The 26,237-nt window shown below is 40.9% G+C and overlaps 1 protein-coding gene across 11 annotated transcripts in view; it reads right to left on the bottom strand.

Moving 5' to 3' along the window:
- Nucleotides 1–26,015, bottom strand: part of LOC144603984 (E3 ubiquitin-protein ligase RBBP6-like) — a 69,353-nt gene extending 43,338 nt beyond the window's left edge. For 4 of the 11 annotated variants that reach the window (XM_078417915.1, XM_078417916.1, XM_078417922.1 and 1 more), the window contains exons 1-4: nucleotides 24,882–26,015; nucleotides 16,263–16,362; nucleotides 11,163–11,199; nucleotides 6,466–6,555 (exon numbers count right to left, since the gene is read on the bottom strand). In XM_078417915.1, coding sequence (XP_078274041.1) covers nucleotides 6,466–6,555; nucleotides 11,163–11,199; nucleotides 16,263–16,362; nucleotides 24,882–25,047 — 393 coding nt within the window. In that variant the 5' untranslated portion in view covers nucleotides 25,048–26,015. Of the gene's footprint in view, nucleotides 1–6,465; nucleotides 6,556–9,923; nucleotides 11,200–16,262; nucleotides 16,363–24,881 lie in introns of those variants that run through there. The other 7 variants (XM_078417918.1, XM_078417919.1, XM_078417927.1 and 4 more) reach the window with 4 other exon arrangements.
- Nucleotides 26,016–26,237: the final 222 nt, after the last annotated feature.

Here is a 26,237-nt window from a genome sequence, read left to right as displayed (position 1 = left end):
CGCAATACTGCTTGACAGAAAGGGAGAGAATGACATTTACATTAAAATAGTCAAAATATCAAATAGAATAGAGCAATAAATTATTGATTTTCTCTGGATGTGCTGTTTTTTGGGGGTTTTTTGTGTCACGTCAAGCATTTACAGGCTGGTAGGTTATTTGGGCATTGTGAATTGGCGAATTAGTGAAGTTCATGAAAGAATAGGATTAGTAGAAATGGGTACTTGACAGAGTCATACAGCATTGAAATAGCCCAACTCGTCCATGCAACCATGATACCACATCAAAGCTAATCCATTTGCCAGCTTTTGGTCCATATCCCTCCATACCTTTCTTTTCTACGTACATGTCCAAATGATTTAAATGCTCTTAATGTACCTGCCCCAACTACTTGGTCAACAAAGACCTCTAGACATGATCAAAGGCATATTTCCATGCTATCTGAAGCATATACAAAGCCAGATCTTAAAATGTAAGTTGAAATCATGTTTCTCCTTTTCGCAGAGAAAATACAGATGACATTACACACAAAGAAATTAAAAACATTATCGCAGTTTGGAATTATAGCAAGTGCATACTAAAAGGACAAAAAAAAAGTGCCAGGAAGATGTGAGTTTACAGTTACAAAGACATGTTTTCTCCTGAGATCTCCAAATATGAATGATTAATGAGATGATGGAGCTTGTCCCAGAGAGGATAATATTAGGTCAAGTAAAACAGCAAGCTAGAAAAATGTGCTTAACGACATTAAGGATATAGAATCTGGAATTTTGCCACAAACCCATTGTTGAGGACATTTGCGAAATACAGACTTGATGCAATGAATCCTCAGCTCAACACTATAATCTGCTTCTTTATGGCCTCAGAAAAATCATGACTCAAAATGCAAGACTTTTGGCAAATACAAGATGATCGGCAACAATACTTCCCACTCAAATAATATCTGCTTTACAAAATTTCTGGAGCAAATGACTTAAGACCAGGGAAGTCATTGGAACTATTCATGAGAATGGACATTAACTTTTTTGTAAGCACTATTATTTATCCTGCACTTTTACAACAAAATCGGAGGTGCATTAATCTATAAGCAATAGAGGGCATCCCAAAATCCATTTTTGCTGAATTTGAATCCATTCAAAACGGAGGCACAATTAACAACTTAATTATCTGCTCATGCATTAGACATGACATTTCAATCAGCTTTGACAGTTCAAGTCCACTTGTTGCTTCACAAATAATTTATCCATTGACATTCCTCAGACTGGCCAACTTTGCAAATTTCACTCGCATTGCCAAGCACAAGATCAATATAATTGAAATTTCTCCAAATTTGATTGTTGTTTCCAAATGTATGTCATGTTCCAAGATATTTGCACATGTACACATAACTAACAGTTTAGGACATCTTCCCTGGAGAGAACTGCTCTTTACTAGTTATGAGTGCCTGTTCACATCCAAAAAATGCTGCATTCCAATTAAACACATGTATTTGTTGAAACATTATTTTCCATTAATACCATGAAAATGCTAACCTTCGTCAATTACACGTGTGTAATAGTTCCGATGTTGCCTACCATCTCTAAAATGTTAGCAATTAGCAATCTATTAACAAATGTTCTATTTGGAAACACATTTACAGGTCCACCACTGATTTTCCAGCAACTGGTGGTCTGGCACCTCCTTTAATCGGGACAAAACAGGGTGCACCTGAACATTCCCATAGACAAATTCTGAAGCCAACTTTGCAGGCTGGTATCGCGATTCCTCGGCTGCCTAGGCGGAATGTTCCCATACTGTTGGACTCCTCTTATGGGCTGTGACCTCTGTTGGTTCGGCAAAATGCACAATTCAGAAAGACTCTGGAAACAGAGGTGCCTGAAAATCGGTGGTGGACATGTATCGAAAAAATATTAACTGCCAAACTACTAAGTTGTTCTGTGATGCAATACCCGAAAAGCTTCAGCAATCCAAATGGTGACCTACATGTGCCCGAGTAATGTATACACTGAGATGAGAACAACAGCACAGCTTTCCTATGAGGTTTTGGATTATCAAGGGGAGGTTCTTTTCAGAGATTTTATTTAAACTGCTTTCACACAATGAATTGCCAACGAATCATGATACAAGTCCTGCCTCCAATCTGGAAGTCATCCTTCGACTTACTGGAAGTAATGAAGGGAAGATTTAATAGAAACCAATTTGATAATAACTCAATTCCAACAACATCACCCACACATTGCAATAAGCTGCACAAATCTGTTTTGAGATCTATAATTGCACACATCTGACATAAAAGTTGATTTATGGTAACAAAATGATTAAGAGCATTCCAGTTATGAAGTCTATTCAAGCTAATCTTAGAATTTTGATAGATGTTTAAATAGCTTCTGAAATGACCCAACAGGCACTAAAATGCTACGTCAAAACAGGGGAGATCACCTGCATTGCCCCAAGCACTAGGTCGGCACAGTGGTGCAGTTGTAGAGTTGCTGCCTTACAGCGCCAGAGACCCGGATTTGATCCTGACTATTCAGTCTCTTCCGAAGTACATCTGAGACACCCACACCTTCAACAGTTCAATAACTTTCAAATCCTAGGCCCCCGTTGCCTCATCTTTATCATAGTCATCCATTTCCTTTACACCTCAACACCCCACCAGGAAGGCCTCAAAGCCGTCCAGTTCTACCTTGAACGCAGACCCAATCAGTTTCCCTCCACTAACATTCTCCTCCACCTGGCAGAAATTGTCCTCACCCTCAACAACTTCTGTTTTGACTCCTCTCAATTTCTCAAGTTAAAGGGCACAGCAATGTCTGCCTTTTTGTTGATTATGTCAAACATTCCTTGTTCCAAAATTATACTGGCACGATGCCCTAAGTCTTTCTTGCTACATCGACAATTGCTTCTACTGCCTCCTACATCCCTGCAGAACTCATTGATTTAATTAACTTTACCACCAACTTCCACTTTGCCCTCAAATTCACTTGGACCATCTCCGACGTTTTTCTTGAACTCTCAGCTTCCAGGGGACAGATTATCAACAGACATGTATTACAAAGCCAGTGATTCCCAGAGTTAAGTTATCTGGACACCTCCGTCCACCTTGCAAAAATGCTATCCCCATCTCTCTCAATTTCTGCTTCTGCTGATGTGCTCACAAGATGAGGCTTTCCATTGTAGGACACATGTCCTTTTTGTTTCGTAAACATTGTTTTCCCCCTGCTGTCATAGATGGATCCCACGCCCGCATCTCTTCTGCTCACATTCTCCCCAGATGGAACAAGGACAGTGTTCCTCTGGTCCATATCTTCCACTCCAACAGCCTCTGCACCCAACACATAATTCTGACATTTCCACCACTTCTTATCCCAACCCCTTTCTGCTTTCCAGAGTCCACTCCATCGGCAACTCCTTGGTTCACTCGTCCATTCCAACTTAAACCACCTACTCCCCTGATACTTTCCTTGAAACCACAGAGGTTCTACCCTGTCTCTATATCTCTTCCCTCGCATCCATCCATGAAACTCAGCAGTTCTTCCAGATGCACCTCCTCTGAGCTCATCTACTGCATTTGGTGTTCCCAGTTTTTACATCGAAAAGGCTATATAGTCTCGCTGAACAAATGCACTCAGTCCTCAAAGGTTTGCTGGATCTCCTGGTTGCTAGCCATTCTGCCTTGGGCCTCCTACATTGCTAGAATGAGGCCACACATTAAATGGAGGATTAGCACCTCATTGGCCGTTTGGGTAGCCTACAACCTAATTGTATGAACTTTGAATTATCCAATTTTAGGTAACTGGCGTACAAACAAACCTCCTCCCCACTTTTGTATTCCCTTCCCCCTCTCTTCCTTGTGCTATACTTGGGGTCGCAAACATTTCTCCCCTTCCACTTATATCCTTCCACTGACTTCACAATTTGTACAACTTCTATCCATATCTCACACTGCCTTTTCATCGCTGGCCTTTGTCCAACCTTCTGAGGATGAAACCCACCCCCCTTCATGTATCCACCTATCATTTGCTAGGCCTTGTACTTCCCCTTCCGTACTATTCCTTAGTATGGTCAGCAACTCCTCCGCCATAATACGGACTGTCCTCAACATATCTCCATTAACTGTACCAAGTTCCCTAGTCTTCATGTCTTTCTCCACAGTAAAAACAGAAAAAATACTCATTGAAGATCTTGCTCATCTCCTGCGGTTCTGCACAAAGATTACCTCTTTGCTTTCCTAAGGGCACATTCTCTCGTTATCCCCTTTCCCTTAATGTACTTATAAAATATCCTGATCCTATACTAATTCCAGATATAAAGAAATTCAACCCCACTGCATGTCTGTGATAACTATGGCTCACAAACAATAATTTCCTCCACATTTTCAACGCATGTCCAGGGATCCTGCTCTACAACCCCCCCTCTCTAATGGCAGAACAAATCCAGTTGCAGTCTGGAAATATCTGTACATTGAATCTACACCCAATGAAGTCATCAGGCCACAAGATCCTACAACTGATAGATAGGTTGCTGAAGAGGTTGAAGGATAAAATATATATTTGGAAAAAAAGTTGACTAAGAGAGCATGTCTCATTAATTAGATTAATTTTTATATAAGTAACCAAGTGACCCAAAGTAACCAGAACACCTGGAGGAAGCCCATGCGGTCACAGTGAGAACGTGCAGACTCCACACGGACAGCGCCCGAGGTCAGGATCAAACCCGCATCTCTGGCGCCTTGAGGCAGCTCTACTTGATGCATCACTGTGCAGCCTGCTGCCTATTAAAAATAAAATGGCAAAGGTAGTAGAGCTGCTGCTTCAGGCTCCAAATTTCTTGTGCTGTGTGCAATTTGCACATTCTCCCTGGAGTGTTCTGGTTTCCTGCCAAATGCCAAAGACGTGAATGTTGGTAGGTTAATTGGCACTATAAATTGTCCCAAGCAGTTAGGGATATGGTAGAATCTCACAATTAATGGGATTGTGGAGACAATAAATGTGATTAGTATGGGAGTAGTGTAAATCTGTGTTTGATGTGTTGGCAGACTTAGTAGAGCAAGAAGCCTGTTTCCATGCTCTACATCAAAAATCACCCAATATTCACTGGCAGTCACATTATCGATAGCTGATCTAAAGTTGTAGAAGGATACAACATGGAAATAGGGTCTTCCAACTACCAAGCCTATCGATCATTTAGACTCGTCCTACCCCAACACTTTTTATTCCTCCCACATTTCATCAACTCTACCCCTCCCATGGATTCTACCACTAATTTACACAATAGGAACAATTTAAAGTGACCAATTAACCTACCAACAAGCACAGCTTTGGGATGGGGAGGAAACACACATGTCACTAGGAGAATGCACAAACTTGACAAGGACTGAGCAGCTCAGAATTGGACCTGGGTTACTGGAACAGAGAGCGAGCATTTTTGTTAGCGGTGTCACCCAAAACAAACTGGTTAAATACTTCTTTCAATCAAATGAAATTGGAAATTGCCAAGTACAGTTCTAATAGAGTATCCTGGAGGCATAAACTCAAGACCAACAGTTTCACAGCAAATACAAGTTCTCCATAGGTTATGGACACCACTACATAGGAACAAATTCCCAGATTATTAAATTCAAAAGTTCAATGTATGTACATATAGACGTTCATTTCTACTAACGACAGAACTGGTTTCCCTCTCACTCCACTGAATAATTCCTTACACTGCTTTTGATACCATTCATTACAATACTGTGGAGGTATGATTACCATAAAGTTATTTTTATGCATTTTCTGACTTATGGCCAAAATTGACTATGGATATGTATAAACAGACCCTCTTCAATACCTGGGGACAATCTGTAGAGTACTGACCTTGCTGTGCCCTCCTGCCGATCAAGAGTCACTTTGTACCATCTGTTCCCTATGATCACCATTGACAAAATGAAAATCTTGTGCCGTTTCTAAATGTCAGCAGCATCAGATATTTCTAACACTTTACCAGAACTAAGTGGTGCATCACCAGCTGTTAATGGATTTTGTGCATCAATTGTGTAGTCTTGCTTGCCAGGCACCTGAATGTGGATAAATGTTAAGCAAAGATCTGGCCCTTTTCAAACACTACCCTAATCATTTAAAAATTAGTTGGTCAACAAGTAACTATTTCAATATTGTAATAGCGCTAAAAACTCTTGACCATATTCTCAAATTCATTTAAATATTTTTAAAGAGCATTTTCATTCCAGAGCTTAAAGGCTTGAACATGCTAATATGCAGTTTTGAATCTACAAGTTACTGAATCAGGAACAAGTTTACTGAGAAGGGCTTTCAACTCAGATGAGCATTTTTAATATTCAAGAGCCTGCATTGCCAAGAATACGAGAACCGTCTCCCTTCCATTGAAACCCATCTACCTTATCTATTCCTTCCATAGTCATCCCATTAAATACATTGTATATCCCTCTACTACTGCTCAACACTGACCTCATTCAGCTTTCCCTGCAGTCTGGCAACTAGGTCTGACACCTCTTTCTCTTGCCTTCCCCTGTTGCTTCCGTGAGCAAAAGGATAAAACTTGACAAAACAGAATAAAGAAAGACTGTGAATTTGAGGCACTAAAAATACTAAAAGTAAAAGTACAAGACAATCATTGGAAAAAGAATAAACGACCATATATCAAGCTAATGGGTTAAACATTACAGCATACAGATTTTGGAAAATTAACATACTGAATTTACATTATGATGACATCATCATCAAAACCAGAGCATGCCCAGACACGAATGTATCCAAAATATAGTAACTCAAGAAAACATTAGAGGACAGGTTGTTCTGCTATAACTCGTGTTTCCATAATGCAAATTGGATATAATATGACTGATCAATTAGGAAACATTATCTTTGTAACATGGCCAAATTGGTTAGATGCGACTTTGACTGGGAACTAGAACCACTTAAAAGTTCCTTTGGAAATCGACAAGCAGAAAAAATGCTGTCTTGGGAAAAAACCCATCAATGTTAGAAGAAAAACATGCAAAGCCCCCACAGTAATCAGACCTCATTGTTTCTTAAGAACACGGCTGCCAGTTTTGTCACAGGAAGCCATCACAATTGACAAGCAATTGATTCTATTGACACCTGTGCAATGCACTTGTACTCGATTACAAATAACACACAGCTTTTGGTGGTTTTAGGTTGTAGTGCCAAAATTAAACTTGGCTATTACAAATTTTTTTAAATGCAGGAAAACATAACTTCTAGCAAATCAAACTCTCTAGCCCCAACCCCCCCCAATCAAAATAATTGTTTCTACAATACTAGGTTTCTTACGAATGCAACTATTGTATTATATCCAGATTTCTGTGCGGAGCTTGCATGATTTCCCAGTTACATATGGACATCCCCAGATTCTCACAGATACCAATGATATGCTGGATGATAAATTACTCAGCCACTGTAAATTGTCCATTGTGTGGTGAGTGGTGGAATCTAGGGGGAGCAGATGAGAATATGGGATGAATTTAAAAAATAACACCAATGTGGAAATAATGTAAATGGCTGGCCAATGATTAGCGTAAACATGGTGGATGAAAGGGCCAGTTTCTATGCTCTCTCTTTTTATGACTAAGAACCAGTGAATTGAAGCATTCACATGAAGAATTATGGCACTGGATTTAAACAAAAGTATTGTTTTCATGAAATTTGTAGGTGGATAATAAACACGTTCTGGGCAAGATCTATAACTATGCACATGACTATATACAACAGCTACCCCCAATATCAAGTTCAAAATGTTTCACCTCCTTCATTGCATACTTCAACTCCCAAAATGCCATCTTCCGACTTATAATAGCTATACACTTGAACCCTTCCAATCATGTCCCTCCCATCAAGGTAACCAAATATCTCACATCAAAATGAATATCTTGTATAAGCATGAACTTTTTTCCCTCCTTACCCAGTTTTTGATATTATTGACCAATGCCTCTCAACTATCTTCCACCTGACCGATATCACTCCTGGTTCAATTCGAAAAACCATCCATAACCGGCCACCACTTGTTTTCATACTTGGTATTGCCCCATTCCACATTAGGATCATTTTTTCATTTACTTGTTTCAACACATCCAATTTACCCTGAGCAACTGCTCCACTACCTTTCCAGAACACATTCCATGATAAAGTGTTACAATACTGGCCACATACCAAGTTTTGTTGAACTGAAATTTTCCTCAAGTCATCATCATTTTCAGCCCTGATTCTAAACTCAATTACTCAAGACAATTCATTGCCTCACCCTGGAGATGATGAACCAGACAACTTGTCATTTTTGTGTCTTATTCAACTTTATGACATCGCTTAGCTCGTCCCTCAGCTGCTGCTGAAAATCTATTTGTAACATTGACTCCCACATTTTTCTCTCCACCTTGGCTCCTGTGTGTGGAATTTGTATATTCTGCTTGTGGCCAATGGATTTTCCCTGGGTGCTTTGGGTTCCTCCCATATCCCAAAGAAATGCAAACTGTGGAGTTTAATTGGTCATTGGAAATTGTCCCTCATGTGGAGATAGATGATGGGTAGAATGGGAGAGGGGTTGCGTGGTTTGGACAGGAGATTTGATTATAATGCAGGGAGAATAAAAAATGGGATTAATGTAGATTAGTGTAAATGGGTGGTTGATGATCATCAGGAATTCAGCTGATTGAATTGCTCGTGGCCATGTTATACCTCTCTACAACTCTATGGAGCTTGAGCTCAAGATGATTTGACCAAGGGTAGCAAACCTAAAATTTTGACTGTTTCTTTTTTTTGTATATACTGCCTGAATTGTCAACTTTTTTCAGCATTTTCTGTTTTCATGCCCAGTCAGATAGTGCTTCAATTTTAATATTCTCATCTTTGCATTTAAATCTGAGAATTGTCCTCTCTTACTTCTTCAGGTCTTACCACTTAGTTTTGGCCACAAGCAATCTGATTTTCACTTACTTCACAATTTGCAGTTTCAACTATCTGGGTCCTTATCTTCAGAAATTATTTCTCTTTGCCACCCCCTTAAGCTTTGTGTTAGGATAACATACCCTTTGATACCTTTGTGGCAGATTTTGATATTGTGTCTGTGAAGCTTTCCACACATGAAAATTAAATAATAAAATACTATTACAAGACCACAATATGATATATATCTTATCCCACTTGCTGGTCATTCATCACATTGTCATTTGGGGAACAACATTAAAGGGGACATTGGCATTCATGTAAACCACTTGTGAAGCACTTCCAGCGACTGCAGAAATGAGAATCTTGAGCAAAAAAACCCAAAGTGCTGGAGGAACTCAGTGGGCAAGACAGCATCTGTGGTGTCTGAGAGTACAGGAGAGAAAGCTGGAAAAGTGATTTAGAAGTGGGGCAAAGCCTAGCAAGTGATGGCCTTCCAGTTTGCAAGTAGCATCACTCTGGCAGTGATAGAGGACAAATTCAGACCTGGGTTGGGCTAAATGAATCTACTCTCAACTCGTGAACACCAAAAACATGAAGATTTCCATGTTCTCAATGCTAATGTGTGAAGCATGCTTCAGCTTTCTTGCTTTTGAAGCAATTTTCACAACCATGAGTTTCATCAGTTAAATCCACAACCTATCTAACAAATGTGTTATAAAACTACTGCACTACCCATTTTGAAGGCCAAGAATGCAACAATATTGTTTAGAAATTTGATGGCAAAAATCAACTATGTGCTCAGTCAGTGCAATGATTATGGAATTCCCAAATCCTCTTCCCCAAAGTAGACTTCAGTAAATCATTAGCTCTAAGTTCAAAACTACTAAAAACATCTTTATTCTTTTTACATTCATGAAGTGCTAAATATTTTTGCAAATGGCCACAGAGCTAAGCCTTGTTCATAAAACCAGTAATACAAAAATTCATCAATTTTCAAATCCACTTATATTTAATCAAAGCAGAAAAACTTGTTTTCTTTTAAATATTACTTCACTGAACTGACAACCAATAAAGCAATAGAAAACAACTTTTTAAATTGTCTCAGTTAAGTTGCTTCTAACAATTTACGTCCTCAAAGAGTAAAAACTTTGCAGTTTACATTTCACAACACATGTTTGGATATTGAAAATTAAATCAAGTACTCAATAGCTACATTTATTCGACAACTTAATTCTATGTGTCTGACTACAGAAGTTTAGTGCTTTTTAAAAAAAACAAATCCATATTTTATAAAATGGCTCAAACAAAAAGTTATGCTAAGATTGCAGAAGAAAACAGCCAGATCTGAACTTTAAATTAACAAGTCAGGAGATTTCTGTGGTGTACCGGTACAAAATAAAATACATAATGTATGAAACATCGGCTTGTTACTAACACACATATAAAATTTACAATTGTTTTAAGAGCACCACAAAATCCTACTAACTTCCATGTGTAAAGTTGGGAACAGGAAGGGGAGGGGTGGGAGTCAAAACAAAGACATTATTTAACATATATATTCTAGATGCGGCAAATTTTGTTTATTTGAGCTCAAATATAATATATACTGATATGAAAGTTATAGGAAAGTTGTTAAACTGCACAAATTCAGCATTTCATTTACAATCACAGTCATCTAGCATGCTTTTCATGTGACTTATGATAGTGTAAAGCAACCCATTACACCATTAAATCATACCTAATAAAGCATTAAAAACTTGAGTGATACAATGTGAAATGGAAGATAATACACTTCAGACATTCTTTATTTAAAGGAAAATGCACAAAAATCCCTATACACATAATGCTAAAAGACAGACATTGCAGGAACACGTTCATGTTCTCCACAGCAAACTGTTAAACCAGTCTCTAAAAATCACACACTGATCTGTTACAGACTGTGTCCGAAAGTTAAGTTCCAGTTTCAATATGAAATACAATGCTTTACCTTGCACTATCAGGTCACACACATAATTGATCTGTAGGTGGGGCAATTATCACTAAGTGCTGCCCAACAGCATTAAAATATTACCAATGTACTTTGGTAGGCATTACAAAACATGACCTTGTCAGGTATGTATACTTGCTTTAAGCATTTTTTAAGCACTCAAAAAACATTAATGACTTATGAATAGCATTTATTAAAAACAACAACTTAGATTTAACCAATAGAAAGGTTCAGATTGTATTTTTGTTTTACATACTGCTTTCGATGTCCCACTTGCTGGTTCAGATCGATCTCTGGAAAGTAAAGATGTTTCAAGTTGTTACAGTCATGAAATTTTCATTTCATAAATCAAATTATATCAAAAATAAGCATGGGGAAAACAAGATGTTTTGACATAGCGTGTTCAGTGTTCTGTTTTCTTCCACACCTCAAAGCTATGCAGGTTGGTAACTAAACTGCGCAGTGTAAATCCTTCAATGTGTAGGTGGTGTAATCTGAGGATGGGGAAGGAATGAAAATGTTGGAAGAATAAGAAAAACTAGATAAATGGACAATGGTTGGAATGGGCTAAAAGGTCCATTTGTGTGTGGTCTCTTTCTGTGGCTGGTATATTCAAATTTCTAACATTTAAACTAAATGTACTCCAAGTTATTCCGAGTTAACCATCTGCAAAACATTAATCCAAAGACTTAAACGGATATCTTTGGGGACTGATCACGATAATAAAATAACCTGGAATACTGAAATCATGCTAATTATGGATTTGTCTAATTGAGGGCAACACTAAAGCGCTGGGGAGTGTTATCTTGTCAATTTCATTGTTATGTCATCAATGTTTATGGAGTCATGACATGTAAATAATTGGACAATTTCTAAAACTGCCTTTAGTTAAAAATGTATAAGTTTGCCAGTGAGGTTCAATACATTGCTATGGTCTAATAGATCCTTGAGGACCAATACTGATCCAACAGCTTTCTCCCATCACAATAATTCTGCTGCAGTAATTTTAAAATTATAAATCTGTAAGTACGTCCTTTATACACTTGCCTTTTATTCATTCCATTCTGCGCAGGAATAAGAATATCAGAAATGCACAGTATTTGCCGAGAGTTACCATTAATTCAGATGATGCAGTCATGAACAATGCAGTTTCTCTTCCCAACATGGTTATCCTAGCCATCCATCATGGCTCCTTCCACAATTTTCTGCCTTTGTTTAATATTTCAACCATTCAACAGAATTTGGCTTTTGTATTATCATTTATAGATTTTAATTGGGGTTGGAAATGCATGTAGGAGGCATGATCAAACAACACAAAGATTGGCAGAGTTGTTGACAATATGGAAGATGAGTACAGTGATATCGAAGTGTCAATAAAATGGACTGAGAACTGGCAGATGGAGTTTAATCTAGATAAAAAAGATAGACAAAAATGCTGGAGTAACTCAGCGACTCGGACAGTCGTCGAAAAAGGACGGGTGACGTTTCTAGTCGGGACCTTTCTTCAAGCTAAAAGTATGAGGGTGGGTGGGGTGAAGAACTGGAGTCGAGAAAAGACCAGGACCATTCAAGGCTGGCCACAAATGACCTCACGCAGGGCAGTGCCGGGTAAGCCCATTGTTGGCTAAGGAAGGTGTGATCCCAAGAGGGAAAGTTAGGAAATCCTCAGTCTCTGCTGCAACTGCTCCCAAGATGAGGTGTTCCATACTAGGGCATCCATGATTTTCTCATTCTTCAGAGTACGTGGCCACTCCCCTTCTGTCATAGATGAGGTCCTCACGTAACTCCTTTATGTCCCGCAAGTCTGCTCTCGCTCCCCCCAGACGCAACATTCAAAGTTCCCCTGGTCCTCACCTTTCACCCCACCGGCCTCCACCACCTCCTAAGGAATCACACCATTAATCACATCTTCCCATCTCCACTCTTTTCTGCCTTCCACAGGTATTGCTCCCTCCACAATTCCTTGGTTCACTTATCCTTTTCCACCCAAACCACTGCCTCCCCAGGTTACCCTGCAACCGGAAGAGATGCAACACATGTCCTTGTATCTCCTCCATCAAATCCACCCAGGAACCCAGACAATCCATTCATGTTAGACAGAGGTTCACATGTACCTCCTCTAACCTTATCTACCGCATCCAGTGTTCCTGAAGTGTGTTCCTGTGCATCAGCAAGACCAAGCGTAGATTCAGCGACCGGTCGGCGAACACTTGCGCTTGGTCCACCTAGGCCCGTGGAATCTCCCAGTTGCCAACCATTCCCTTCCCATTTCCACAGACCTTTCTGTCCTGGGCCTCCTCCATTGCCAGAGTGAGGCCACATGGAAATTGGAAGAACAGCACCTCATATTTCGCTTCAGTAGCTTACAACCAACCCAGTGGTATGAACAGTTTCACAGTTCTCCAAGTTGTTTTGCATCTTGAGATCAGACCTTCCCGAGCCAGCGATGGGCTTACACGGGCATTGCCATGCCAAAGGTCATTTGTTTAATTTAGGGATACAGTGCGGAAACAGGCCCTTTGACTCACCAAGTCCGCGCCAAACAAGGATCCCCGCACACTATGGACAATTTACAAATATAGCATGTCAATTAACCTACAAACCTATACATCTTTGTAGTGGCAGGCCTTAATTGGTCCTGGTATTTTCTTGCCTCCAGTTCTTCACCTCACCCAACACCCTACTTTCAGTCTAAAGGATCCCAGCCTGAAACGCAACCACTCTTTTTCTCCAGAGATGCTGCCAAACCAGCTGAGTTACTCCAGCACTTTGTGACTATCTTTGGTATAAACCAGCATCTGCAGTTCCTTGTTTCTACACTTAATCCAGATAAATGTGAGGCTATAATGTACAACATTAATGGTAGGATCTTTGGGAGTGCCAAGTACAAATCCAAACAAACTGCGAAGGTAAGGTGGCAATGGCAGATTGGTAATAAATTAAGGTGGCATATGGGATGATGACCTTCATTAGTTGGGGCATTGAATACAAGAGGAGGGAGGTTTTGCTAATACTGGACTAAAGCTGGAACAATGCGTAAAATTCTAGTCACCATGTTGTAGGTAGGATGTGACAGTAATGGGTAGGGTGCAGTGGAGAGTCACCAAGATATTGCCTGGGATGGAATGCTGGTTATACAGAGAGACTGGGCCTGTTCCCCTCAGAGTGAAGGTTAACTGGGGACATGATTGATATCAGGTATAGATACCATAGACATAGAAAATAGGTGCAGGAGTAGGCCATTCGGCCCTTCGAGCCTACACCGCCATTCAATATGATCATGGCTGATCATCCAGCTCAGTAACCTGTACCTGCCTTCTCTCCATACCCCCTGATCCCTTTAGCAAAAAGGGCCACATCTAACTCCCTCTTAAATATAGCCAATGAACTGGCCTCAACTACCTTCTGTGGCAGAGAATTCCACAGACTCACCACTCTCTGTGTGAAGAAATGTTTTCTCATCTCGGTCCTAAAAGACTTCCCCCTTATCCTTAAGCTGTGACCCCTAGTTCTGGACTCCCCCAACATCGGGAACAAACTTCCCGCTTCTAGCCTCTCCAACCCCTTAAGAATTTTATATGTTTCTATAAGATCCCCCCTCAGTCTTCTAAATTCCAGCGAGTACCAGCCTAGTCTATCCAGTCTTTCTTCATATGAAAGTCCCGCCATCCCAGGGATCAATCTAGTGAACCTTCTCTGTACTCCCTCTAAGGCAAGAACGTCTTTCCTCAGATTAGGAGACCAAAACTGCACACAATACTCCAGGTAGACAACAGGACAATATTCCCTAGATAAGGCACAGAAGAGATTTAGATAGGATCTGAAGGATCCTGTTTTCCCACACAGAGAATGGTGTATACTTGGCTTTTCTGCTGTGTTTTATATTTTAACCCCGTCTTAATTAATTAATATAGTTATATAATCTTGCACTTAAATGTAATATTTACTCATTACAGTTCCACCGTTCTACAACAGTTCTACAGTTGAGCCCTTCAACCAGCAGATGCACACCATTGCCTGGCACTCTTGGTTCCAGAGTTTTGCTGGTTTATCCAGCAGGCCAAGGAAGTTGGCTAAGGGGATAGATGTGCTGGCTCCAGCTGGGCTGGAGTTCAAGAGCCCCGGCCGCAGGTTGCAAATTCAACCCACCGATCGACCATGGAAGTCCCGGTGAGGTTGAGATTGGCTGCCTTGCCCAGCCTAGGTGCCAATGTTTTGGGGAGACTTCCAGGGTGCAAAAGGCGATCTAATCCTCTCATGATTCTATACCTCTAAGATCACCCCTCATCCTCCTGCGCTCCAAGAAATAGAGTTCTAGCCTGCTCAACCTCTCCCTATAGCTCAGGCCCTCAAATCCTGGCAACATCCTCATAAATCTTCTCTGCACCCTTTCCAACATCTTTCCTATAACATGGTGCCCAAAACTGAGCACAATACTCTAAATGCAGCCTCACCAACATTTTATACAACTGCAACATGACCTCCCAACCTCTATCCTAAATACTAACGGCCAATGAGCCGAAAGCGTTTTTGACCACCCTATCATCTGCAAACCACTTTCAACAAACTTTGTACCTGTACTCCTAGATCCCTCTGCTCTATAACACCCCCAGAGCCCTATCCATCACTGTGTAATAGGCCTAGCCCATGTTTGTACTCCCAAAATGCAACACCTCACATTTCTCTGTATTAAATACCATCAACTGTTCCTCAGCCCACCTGCCCAAATCATCAAGATCCTGCTGCCATTTTTTGATATGATCTTCACTATCTACAATACCACCCACTTTTGTGTCATCAGCAAACTTGCTAATTGTGCCATGTAGTTCGCATCCAAATCTGTCTTGAAACAAAAGCCCTCCTCCGATACAAAAATGATAAGCGACTTTAATTTTCACAGCACCACTTGGAGCCTCTCTTTAGAATTAATGAAGTGTAATCAGAGACATGTGGTTAATGTAATAGACAACTTGTTCATAGCCAATCACAAAATGCTTTATGACAAGAGAATCAACTTTTACTTTTAATGTCCATAATCCTTCAAGTTGAGTCACAATTTTCATCAAAATACATGATCAAATATGTTTTACAAAATCGAAAAACCTTATATCCAAAATTGAAAGTTGTCTTTCACACCATTCTATTCACTTTCACAAGTCACCAGCGAGCCTACATTTTATCATATAAATGTAAATTTTTAATCTCTTAAACATTCAGTAAATTACTAATTTGTTAATTAAAAAAATAAAATCAAGAATACATTCAACTCTGAAAGAATACTATTCCCAAACCATTTGAATTTGTTTCACTGTGAAAGTGCAATAGGTTAATCATTAAAATAAAATTGCAGACTTACATGACAAATGATTTGCCAGCAGATTTCACACCTCCGATGGGAATTCTTTTTATAATGACAGATGAATTCTTGGGTATTAGAGCATTATCATCTGTATATTCTGTAAAGAATTAACGGTGTCAGAATAAAAACAAGAACATTCTATTCCCAGGGATACTTTATATCATTGAAGATTTTATTCACTTTGATTTATGGATTCATCCGCAACTACATGGATAAGGGATGTTTTCCCCACGCAACAGCTTTTGGATTAAGTACTTTTGATCAATGGTGAGAAAATCTATTTATTTTTATTTATTTAGAGATACAGCATGGAAACTGGGCCCGAGTCCAAGGCGACCATTGATCACACTAGTTCTCTCCTACACACCAGGAGGGAGGCAATTTACAGAAGCCAATTAACCTACAAACCTACGTGTCTTTGGAGTTTGGGTCGTAACCGGAACACTCGAAGAAAACTCTTAGGGTCACAGGGAAAACGTACAGCCTCCACACAGACAGCATCCGTAGTTAGGATTGAACCTGGATCGCTGACACTGTGAAGCAGCAGCTCTACTGCTGCACCACTGTGTCAGCCCTTTTATTTACAACAAAACCTGCATGCAAACAACCCAACACAAAAGTCAGAATGGGAAAGGGAAGTTAAAATAGTTAGCAACCAGGAGATCCATTAGGCCTTAATGCAAATGTTCGGCAAAACAGTTACCGAGTCCACTATTGGTCTCCCTGATGTAAAGGAGACCACATCAGGAACATCAAATAGAGTATATGAGGTTAGATGATGCACATGAACCTTTGTCAGATTATACAGGATTTTGTGCATTATATATTTTTGGGCATTTTGGCGTATATTACTTTGATCAGAAGTTTGACACTCTTTAAAAGGTTTAGGACACAAACCCTGAAGCATTTCACTAGAAAGTTCCATTTAATTTAACCCGAGTGCTGATTCACCTTGAGTAAGTACACAGGATTATGAGCATTTGATTAGAGTGAAACAGTAGCTTAGTAATGTGGGAACACTGCTCATGCAACAGCGGGTAGATGCACAATTATCCTGCCATAAATTTAGTATTCTTCCATAATTTTTTTATTTGCTTTTTATCCTTCAACCCTGGAGCTAACAGACTGGCTTCAAATTCTGAATAGATGCAATGAGAATTGAAAGATATTTTCTGTACTTAATTAGACTGATTTTCCAATCACGAGTCATTGGATGGCAGTTTACTTGATGTCCAACTAGGATCAAATTTGATAAGACGTTGGAGGGACGCAAACCAGAAAGCAAAGCTCCTTGCCTAGTTATTTCTCAATCCCTAATTTGTTCTTAGTTAAAGGTTTTTGAAGTGAAACTAAGTAAAAATATCTCTGAATTAACTTCAGTTTAAACAGTCAGCAAACAATGTGCAGAGATTTTGCTGCTGAAGTCCTAAAGGCTTCAAGCCACCAACAAAGGCCTGCATCCAAACCAGATAAGAAGGGACAAGGGCAAAAACAAGGGCAGGCATGTCAAACAAGCAAAATACTCTGACATAACTAAAAATTCATTTTTATAAATGGCATAGTGGTCATCTTCCAAATTCTTTAGATTCTGAAGTACATTCTACAGATTGGATGGAGGCAAATATAACCCCAGTATTTAAAAGAGGGGATAAAAGCCAGGGAAGCCCAACATAAGTAGCAGAGAAAATAACAATCTACTTTAAATGAGTAACAGAAGACATATTGCAGGATTGGACAAAGCTAGCATGGGGTCTGAAAACAAATACTGAAGTCCACATCCGCAAACAATCAAGTAATGGATACAATAGTTAATGGAGAAAAAACAGGTCTTCTTCAGATGGCAGACAGTGACTATTGGGGGGACCAGAGTTCAGTGTTCAGGCCCCAGCTGTCCATAATATATCAATAATTTGAATGAGGGGTCCAAATGCCACATCTTTAAATTTGCAGATAACAAGGCTAGAGAAGTTGCAGGAAGGAGAAAGAGACACTGAGCTGCAAGGATGCACGTAGTCAATCTGCAACAACTCCTTGGTTCACTCATCACTTCCCACTTAACCCACCTCCCCTTTTCCCCTAGTCAGAGGATGCAACACCTGTCCCTACACCTCCTCCCTATCCAGACACCAGCAGCCCTTCCACGTGAGACAGAGGTCCACAAGCATATTTTCAAACCTCAACCACTGCATTTAGTGCTCCCGATCGGGCCTCCTGTACACACGTGCTCTATCCGCAAAGGCCTGCTGGATTTCCCAGCTACCACCCATTTTAACTTGCCTTCCCATACTGACTTGTCCCCTGCCTTCTCCAGTGAGGCCATGCGCAAAATGGGACAGCACCACATATAGTGCTGAGGTAGCTTACTACTCTTGGCATTGATGTGTTAGAAGCACTATCGCTTTAAAATGCATACCCTTTCTCCCTACAACAGATTTGTAAAGTCAATAGCTAAAATAATCTTTTATCTTCGGAACAATCCATGGGGGGAAATCCTATATTTGGACAGTTTTAAAACAAAATCCAAATTTTAAAAGTCAAAGTCAAAAGGGAAACCTGTTGAAATGTTTGAATTATAAAGTTTAGAATCTTTTGAAATGAGAAATGCAAATCATAAAATAACAACCAGTGACTAATTTGTCTACTCTTTTGTAAAATAATTAATGGCAGATTTTGACATATGCCTTAGCTGCAACTTATTTGAGGAAACACGATTCATATAGTGTTAATGCCCAAATAAGAAAATATAGATATTAAGTTAATTTGTTTATATTTATGTAAGTGCTTTGAATGTAGTACGAGTCCCAAAATGCTTCACAGGAAAATTATCAGGCCAAAACTGATAACATAGAAAATTGATGCAGGAGGCCATTTGGCCCTACGAGTCAGCCCCACCATTCATTGTGATCATGGCTGATCATCCACAATCAGTAACCTGTGCCCATATCCCTTGATTCCACTAGCCCCCAGAGCTCTATCTAACTCTCTTAAATTCATCCAGTGATTTGGCCTCCACTGCCCTCTGTGGCAGAGAATTCCACAAATTCACAACTCTCTGGGTGAAAAGGGTCCTTCTCGCCTCAGGTCTGAATGGCCTCCCCTTTATTCTAAGAATGTGGCCCCTGGTTCTGGACTCCCAACATTTTTCCTGCATCTAGCTTGTCCAGTCCTCTTATAATTTTATATGTCTCTATAAGATCCCCTCATCCTTCTAAACTCCAGTGAATACAAGCCTAGTCTTTTCAATCTTACCTCATACGGCAGCCCCGGCATACCAGGGATCAATCTCGTGAACGTACGCTGCACTGCCTCAATTACAAGGATGTCCTTCCTCAAATTAGGAGACCGAAACTGTACACAATACTCCAGATGTGGTCTTGCCAGTGCCCTATACAACTACAGAAGAACCTCTTTGCTCCTATACTCAAATCCTCTTGTTATGAAGGCCAACATGCTATTAGCTTTCTTCACTGCCTGCTATACCTGCACGCCAACCTTCAGTGGCTGGTGTACAAGGACACCCAGGTCTCGCTGCACTTCCCCCTTACCTAACCTGACACCATTGAGATAATACTCTGCCTTCTTGTTTCTGCCACCAAAGTGGATAACTTCACATTTATCTACATTATACTGCAGCTGCCATGCATCTGCCCACTCACTCAACCTGTCCAGGTCACCCTGCAACCTCTTAACATTCTCTTCACAGTTCACAATGCCACCCAGCTTTGTGTCATCTGCAAACTTGCTCGTGTTACTTCTAATTCCTTCATCCAAATCATTAATATATATGGTATAACTTGAAAATAAATTAGTACAGGTGACAAGATGGATCAGGTGCAGGCTTCATCAAAATGTCTCAAAAGTGGGAGGCTTGTGGACAGAAGGAAATCCTAACTTCAGGTGTAGATGTTTGCATAGGATGGGCAAGTGAAGCAGATGCAGCACAAAACGACAGGGTACTTATTGGATTGCTCATCTGAAGGAATTGAGCTAAGAACAGGTTCCAAACATGTTAAAAATGAGATGGTGAGACAAGTAAAGGTAATTAGAAAGTGGAAAAATAGAGCTTGTACAAATTAGGACACGATTAGTGGGGTTTATGGAAGCTAGTTTGGCGAGTGGAAAAGGAGACCAACCAATCAGTTGTAAGGTCAACAGACATAAAGGTTGTCAACAGCCTGATACACAAGGTAGAAGGAATCAACTACTTAGACCATACTTTGTGGTGACATGGGAATGAAACCCAAAATATTTTATTTTAGAGACACAACCCTTCAGCCCAGAGTCCACGCTGACCATTGATCAAACATTCACACAACTTCTATGTTATCACACTTTCTCATCTACTCCCTACATACGAGGGGCAATTTAGAGTGTAATTAACCTATAAACCACAACTTTGGGATGTGGGAGAGCACCCAGAGGAAACCCATGCACTCAAAGGGAAAACATGCAAACTCCACATGTACAGCACCCACAACCAAGATCAAATTGGGTCTCCTGGGCTGAGGCAGCAGCTCTATAATCACGCCATTCTACCACCCATACTTCAACTCTCCAATTGCATTCAATTTCAAGAAGTGGAGGCTTAACCAAGGATGCAAGATGTTGCCTGGAAGGTATAGATTGTAAGAAGTTGGGATAACCTTGGATGGCATTTTCTGGAAAGGAGGCTGAAGGGAGGTATAGATAGGATAGACAAGTCACGAGTCCAGGGTGGAAATGTCAAACACTAAGGTGAGAGGGAAGGAGTTTAAATGAGATGGGAGGGGCATGTTTTTATTTTAGGTGCCTGGAACATGCTGTAACATGGTGGAAGTACATGCAATGGGATTACTTGTGGCCTTTAGACAGGTACATAAATGTACCGGAAATGGAGGGATGTGGATTACATAAAGGCAGAATGCATTGACTTCTCCAACTTAAAAGTAACCCTTGCTTTCCCTCTCTCTCCGTCCTAGTTCTCCGACTAATCGACTGTCCTTCTGATTAAATTTTATCTTTGTATGCTTCATTGTTACCTTTCCCTAGCAAACAATGATCTATTCTACATTTTCCTTGAACCGTTCCCTTTGATGTCTAATTTTCACACCTTACCCTTCCATATCGGTGTCTCCCTCTCCCCTGACTCTGTCTGAAGGGCCTCGACCCAAAACATCACCGATTCCTTATATCCAGAGATGCTGCCTGGCCGACTGAGTTACTCCAGCATTTTGTGTCTATCTTCAGTGTAAACCAGCATTTGTTGTTCCTTCCTACACTCCTATGCATTAGTTTAACTTGGTATCACATATCGTGGGACAAGTCTTCCTGTCCTGTGCTATGTAAAAACAGACAAGTTCACTAACACAATCTTTTAAAATGGAAACACTGACTTAACCCACGCTTAATTTTTAATTGAGCAAAGGAAATGTTCAAAGAGTACACGTTGCCACAGATAAAAAAGAATGGCATTTGAAGCCACGATAGTAACCCTGGCTAAGTCGAAAAGGACGCTGATACATACTAACAATTATGGAAACCCTACAAGGAAATAGAAAGTAGAAGGAAATTGCAGGGACAAATTATGTGATGTGAAATGTTTGGCGATAAAATGCTGGAATCAGTTGAAAAATAAAGTCTTCAATTACAAAGGCAGATTAATCATCTGGAAAGGATTTTTTTTTTGATCAACCATTTTTTTCCAATGGAAAGAGGATTGATGAGTTCAGTCGGTCTCAAGTGGAGTATGAACGTTTTTTTAATCAGGTTAGCAGACTTGTCAAAAGAACAAAGGCATTTATTTTTACAGCTGGAATTGCTACCAGTGGTATTCGACAAGGCTCAGATCCCATTCTTATTATTCTTCACTCTTTACAGCAACAATCTGGACCCAAATATTGGAGAGCGAAGCGATAATGAAATTTGCAACAATACATAAATTGTTGACATGAAAGAAAAATGCATTTACGTACACAGAACAATATGGTTAGATGGCGCTGCGATTTGGGAGAATGTCGTCAAAACTTACCTCGATGTGTTTCATCTAAAGAGAAATGTGTTAAGTTAACGGGGGTGCGGGGGGGACAGACATGCAAGTAGGAAAGACTCTCCCCTAGACTGAGGCATCAAAAATTGATGGGACAAGAGGGGCGGGCGGCATCTGAACTGGAGAGGGACCAGTATCCTTGCAGTGAGGTTTGCTAATTCTCCTCGGGAGGATTTAAACTAGAGACAGGAGAGGTTGGGAGTAGGTTAGGCTATTGAAGGAGCGTTGGGAATCAGAGGTTAGGACCTGTAAATATCAAAGGAAGAATAGATAGAGACAGGAGAAGAAATATGTTGATGTTGAAGTGTTTCAATGCAAGCAGTATTGTGAAGAAAGCCAATGAATCTAGAGCCTGGATTGATGTTTGGGACAATGATGTTATGGCCATTATGAAAAGGTAGTTGCGGGAGGGACATGGCTGGCAGCTCAATGCTCCAGGATTTTGATGTTTCAGACATGATCAAGAGGGACGCAAAAGAAGTGGCAGAATTGTGCTGTTTCAGTAAGGACAGTAGGCATGGCCTTTTACATGGCAGGTTGTGTCTTACTAACTTGGTCAAGTTTATTGAGCGGCCACAGGTGATGGTTGAGGATAGGGGATGCTGTCTACATGTACTAGATCAGAACTAGCTTATTCATAGTAGACAGGGTTGTGGTGGAAGGGCAATATTCGGGCTGGAAGTCTGACCGGTGGAATTCCCAGGGACCTATGCTAGGACCTCTGCTTTTGTGATTCAGATGACTTGGTTGTAAACATAGTTGGATTGGTTAGCAAGTTTGCAGTTGACACAAAGATTGCTGGGGTCTCAGACTAAGCAAAGGCTGTCAAAAATACAGCAGGATATAGATCACCTACTATAGAGGATACAGAGATCACCTCCATCTACGGGTGGAGAAATGGCAGTTGAAGTTTAATCTGAGCAAGTGTGAGGCATTGCCACTTGGCAGGTCAAATGCAAGGGGAAAATGTACAATTAATGGCATGACCCTTAACAACATTGATGTACAGAGAGATCATGGGGTCCAAGTCCATAACTCCCTAAAAGTAACTGAGTGGTAAAGGTGGCATGTGATGTGCTTGCTTTCATAGGTCAGGGAATTGAGAAGTCTGGAAGTCATGATACAGCTTGAAAGGACCTTGGTCAGGCCACATTTGGAATATTGTGTGGTTTTGGTTGCCCCATTACAGGAAAGGTGCAAGGGCCTTGGAAAGGGTGCACAGGTTTATCAGAATGATTCCTGCATTGGTAGATATTACCTACATGGAGAGATTGAACAAACTTGTATTGTTTTCCCTGGAACAAGAGAGTCAGAATCTTTTTCCCTGGATGGAAAAATCAAATACTTGAGGGTATAACTTGAAGGTAAGAGGGGCAACGTTTAGAGACATGCAGGGCAATTTTTTTTCTAAACACAGAAGCTTGCGGGTGCCTGTAACGCACTGCTGCGGATGCTGGTTGTAGCAGATACGTTAGTGCCATTTCAAAGACCTGGATAGGCACATGGAATGAAAGGCATGGAATGGAGGGGTATGAGTTATGTGCAGGTAGATAAATGACGGCTTTGGCAACATGTTTGGCACAAGCATTGTGGGCCAAAAAGGCCTGTTCTTGTGTTCTGTTCTATGTTCTACAAGTCAAAGCACCTACAATTGGAAATAGAGTTGGAGGAACGATGCGAGTTACCCCCATCCAATCTCTGTGTACTTCACTGCTGGAAAAACATGGTAAAGAAACATTGACCATGCTATGCCTCAATATTAGTTCGACAATTGTAATGTACAGGGATCAAACAGTGAAAGTGAACTTGGTTTGAGTGGCGCTTTTCCAACATTAACAGTCAGAAGGCTTCTCCTTTCACAAATTTTCCACAATTCAAAAATTTGGAATTTTAGCCAAAGTCGGTCCAATAACAAACCAATCCTACTGATGTGTCATTAAAACTACAGGAGATCAAGCTCCATACAATGTTTTACCAGCCTAAACAGCAGGCCATGTGGAATTCGAAAACCCAGAATCGTGTAAAAGTATGCAGCAATTAAATATAATTTGTGGTTTCATTTAATATGTGCTATCTTGCTTTTAGTCTTTAAACTGTTTTATGAAGATTTAAACCAAATTCGACAACTCCAACATACTTTCCAACTTCCTTATGTTTTGTTGTTTCTTAATTTAGTATATTGTTTTTGACTGCCAGCATCTGACAGATTATAGGCGGGTACAATGTGACCTCCAGTTATGAGCTCTTCCTCGGGTCACCAAAAAGCTCACCACAGTTCTCGAAACCCAGAAGAACAGATTGAGAATGACGAAAGGCAAGGAACGGATTTCATATTAAAAACAACGGACAAAGAACAAAGGTGAACATTTTAAAACTGTGCAGAAAATTCGACGGATCAAATCAAAATTACAAACGTAATACCCAGCATATATTTACATCTTTCAATTTCCTGTGTCCCGGACATACAGCAAGATTTCCTAATGAAATCAGACAAATCCAGCAATCCGCGCCATCTTGTCTACTACAGAACATGGTTAGAGAAAATAAAAAAAGGACAACCTGAAACAGTTTAAAAGTCACAGTTCATTTACCTTCCTTAGTCTGTGCATTGGTGATTTGTAAATCGCAGTCTGCTGCCTTCAGCTTCTCCCGGGCCATGATAGTCTTCTTTAGATCGCTCAAAGAAATATGAAGCCCATCGAAAGTGACCGTGTCATAGTTCAGTTTAGAAGAAAATTTGTAATGTATACACGACATTTCTGGTTTTTTAATGGGACAAGTCTTACCCACAAAAAATACCCTTTTAAAATTGCAAAAATAAAACAAAAAAATCTCTTTTCTCACAATTTAATTCCCATATCTGAAATTCAAGTATTTAGACTTTGTTGTATTATAGCATTTTTTTTTAAAGCACTAAATCTGGACCGTAACTCAATAAGCAACTAGCTTCCTTTTAACTTCACAATGCACAAAAAAAATCATATACTGGCTGTTTTACTCACTAATAAACCGGGTAGTTCAAAAGTCAATGGTATATTTTAAACGTCCATGAAATTGAATGAAGTCCAAAGGATTTAACTCGCAGAGAAATAGTTCGCAGGTCTTGAGATTGCTGTCCCTCGTGCTTTTTATTACAAAGCCGCAATGCAGCAAGTCTGGGCGCAGTCTTTTTTTAAATCTAAGACAATAATGTCCACTGCTCCTGCTCCTCGTGGGAAAGTCCGGACGACGTCGATCCGGGGCGCTCCTTACCGCGGACACACGCCGGGGTCGAGGCGCCAATGACCAATCTCACGTCGGGCGGATTCCACTCCAGCGACGGTCAACCAGGCCTCAGTCGATCCCTTCTCAACCGTCAGCTGGATCCATCGGACAAGCAAAGGCCATGGAGCAGATGGGGATGGGAGCACGAACGGGAACTAAAAGGGGAGGGATGGGGAGGGAGGGGGGAAGGGGATCTGGGGCAGGGCCGGGACAGGAGACAAGGCTGCGGCTCGGGTGGCAGAGCAGGGCCGCACCCGGCTCAGCAGCCGGCGGAAGTGCAGACCGCTATCCCCACACACATCGTCGCGACGTTGGCCCAGTCCAGCCCGCCAAAGCGCACAAACAACGGGCAAACGAAGCAGCGGAAGGCCGCGGGGGCGGCGAAGGATCCGTAGCCGCTCGGCGGTGAGCCGACACCTTCAAACCGACACCACCTCCAAAACAATGGCGTCTCCAACGCAATAACGCCAGGGGTCTCCCGCAGCCCAGCGCAGGGGCAGTGACGTCACAATCGCCGCCAAAAGGCACCAGGAGGCGGACGTTGCGCGAGCCTTTATCCCCGCCCCTCCCCGCGCTGCGGCCGCGCGCAACGCAACCCACCCCTCCCCGCCCGCCAACCAACCATCCTTCCCCGCTGCAATGACGAATTGTTTCCAAGTCAAGATATTGTGCGACTGGGAACA

The sequence above is a fragment of the Rhinoraja longicauda genome, chromosome 21 (genome assembly GCF_053455715.1).
Source record: "Rhinoraja longicauda isolate Sanriku21f chromosome 21, sRhiLon1.1, whole genome shotgun sequence".
Taxonomy (NCBI): Eukaryota; Metazoa; Chordata; class Chondrichthyes; order Rajiformes; family Arhynchobatidae; genus Rhinoraja; species Rhinoraja longicauda.
This window is presented reverse-complemented; position numbering and strand designations above follow the sequence as displayed.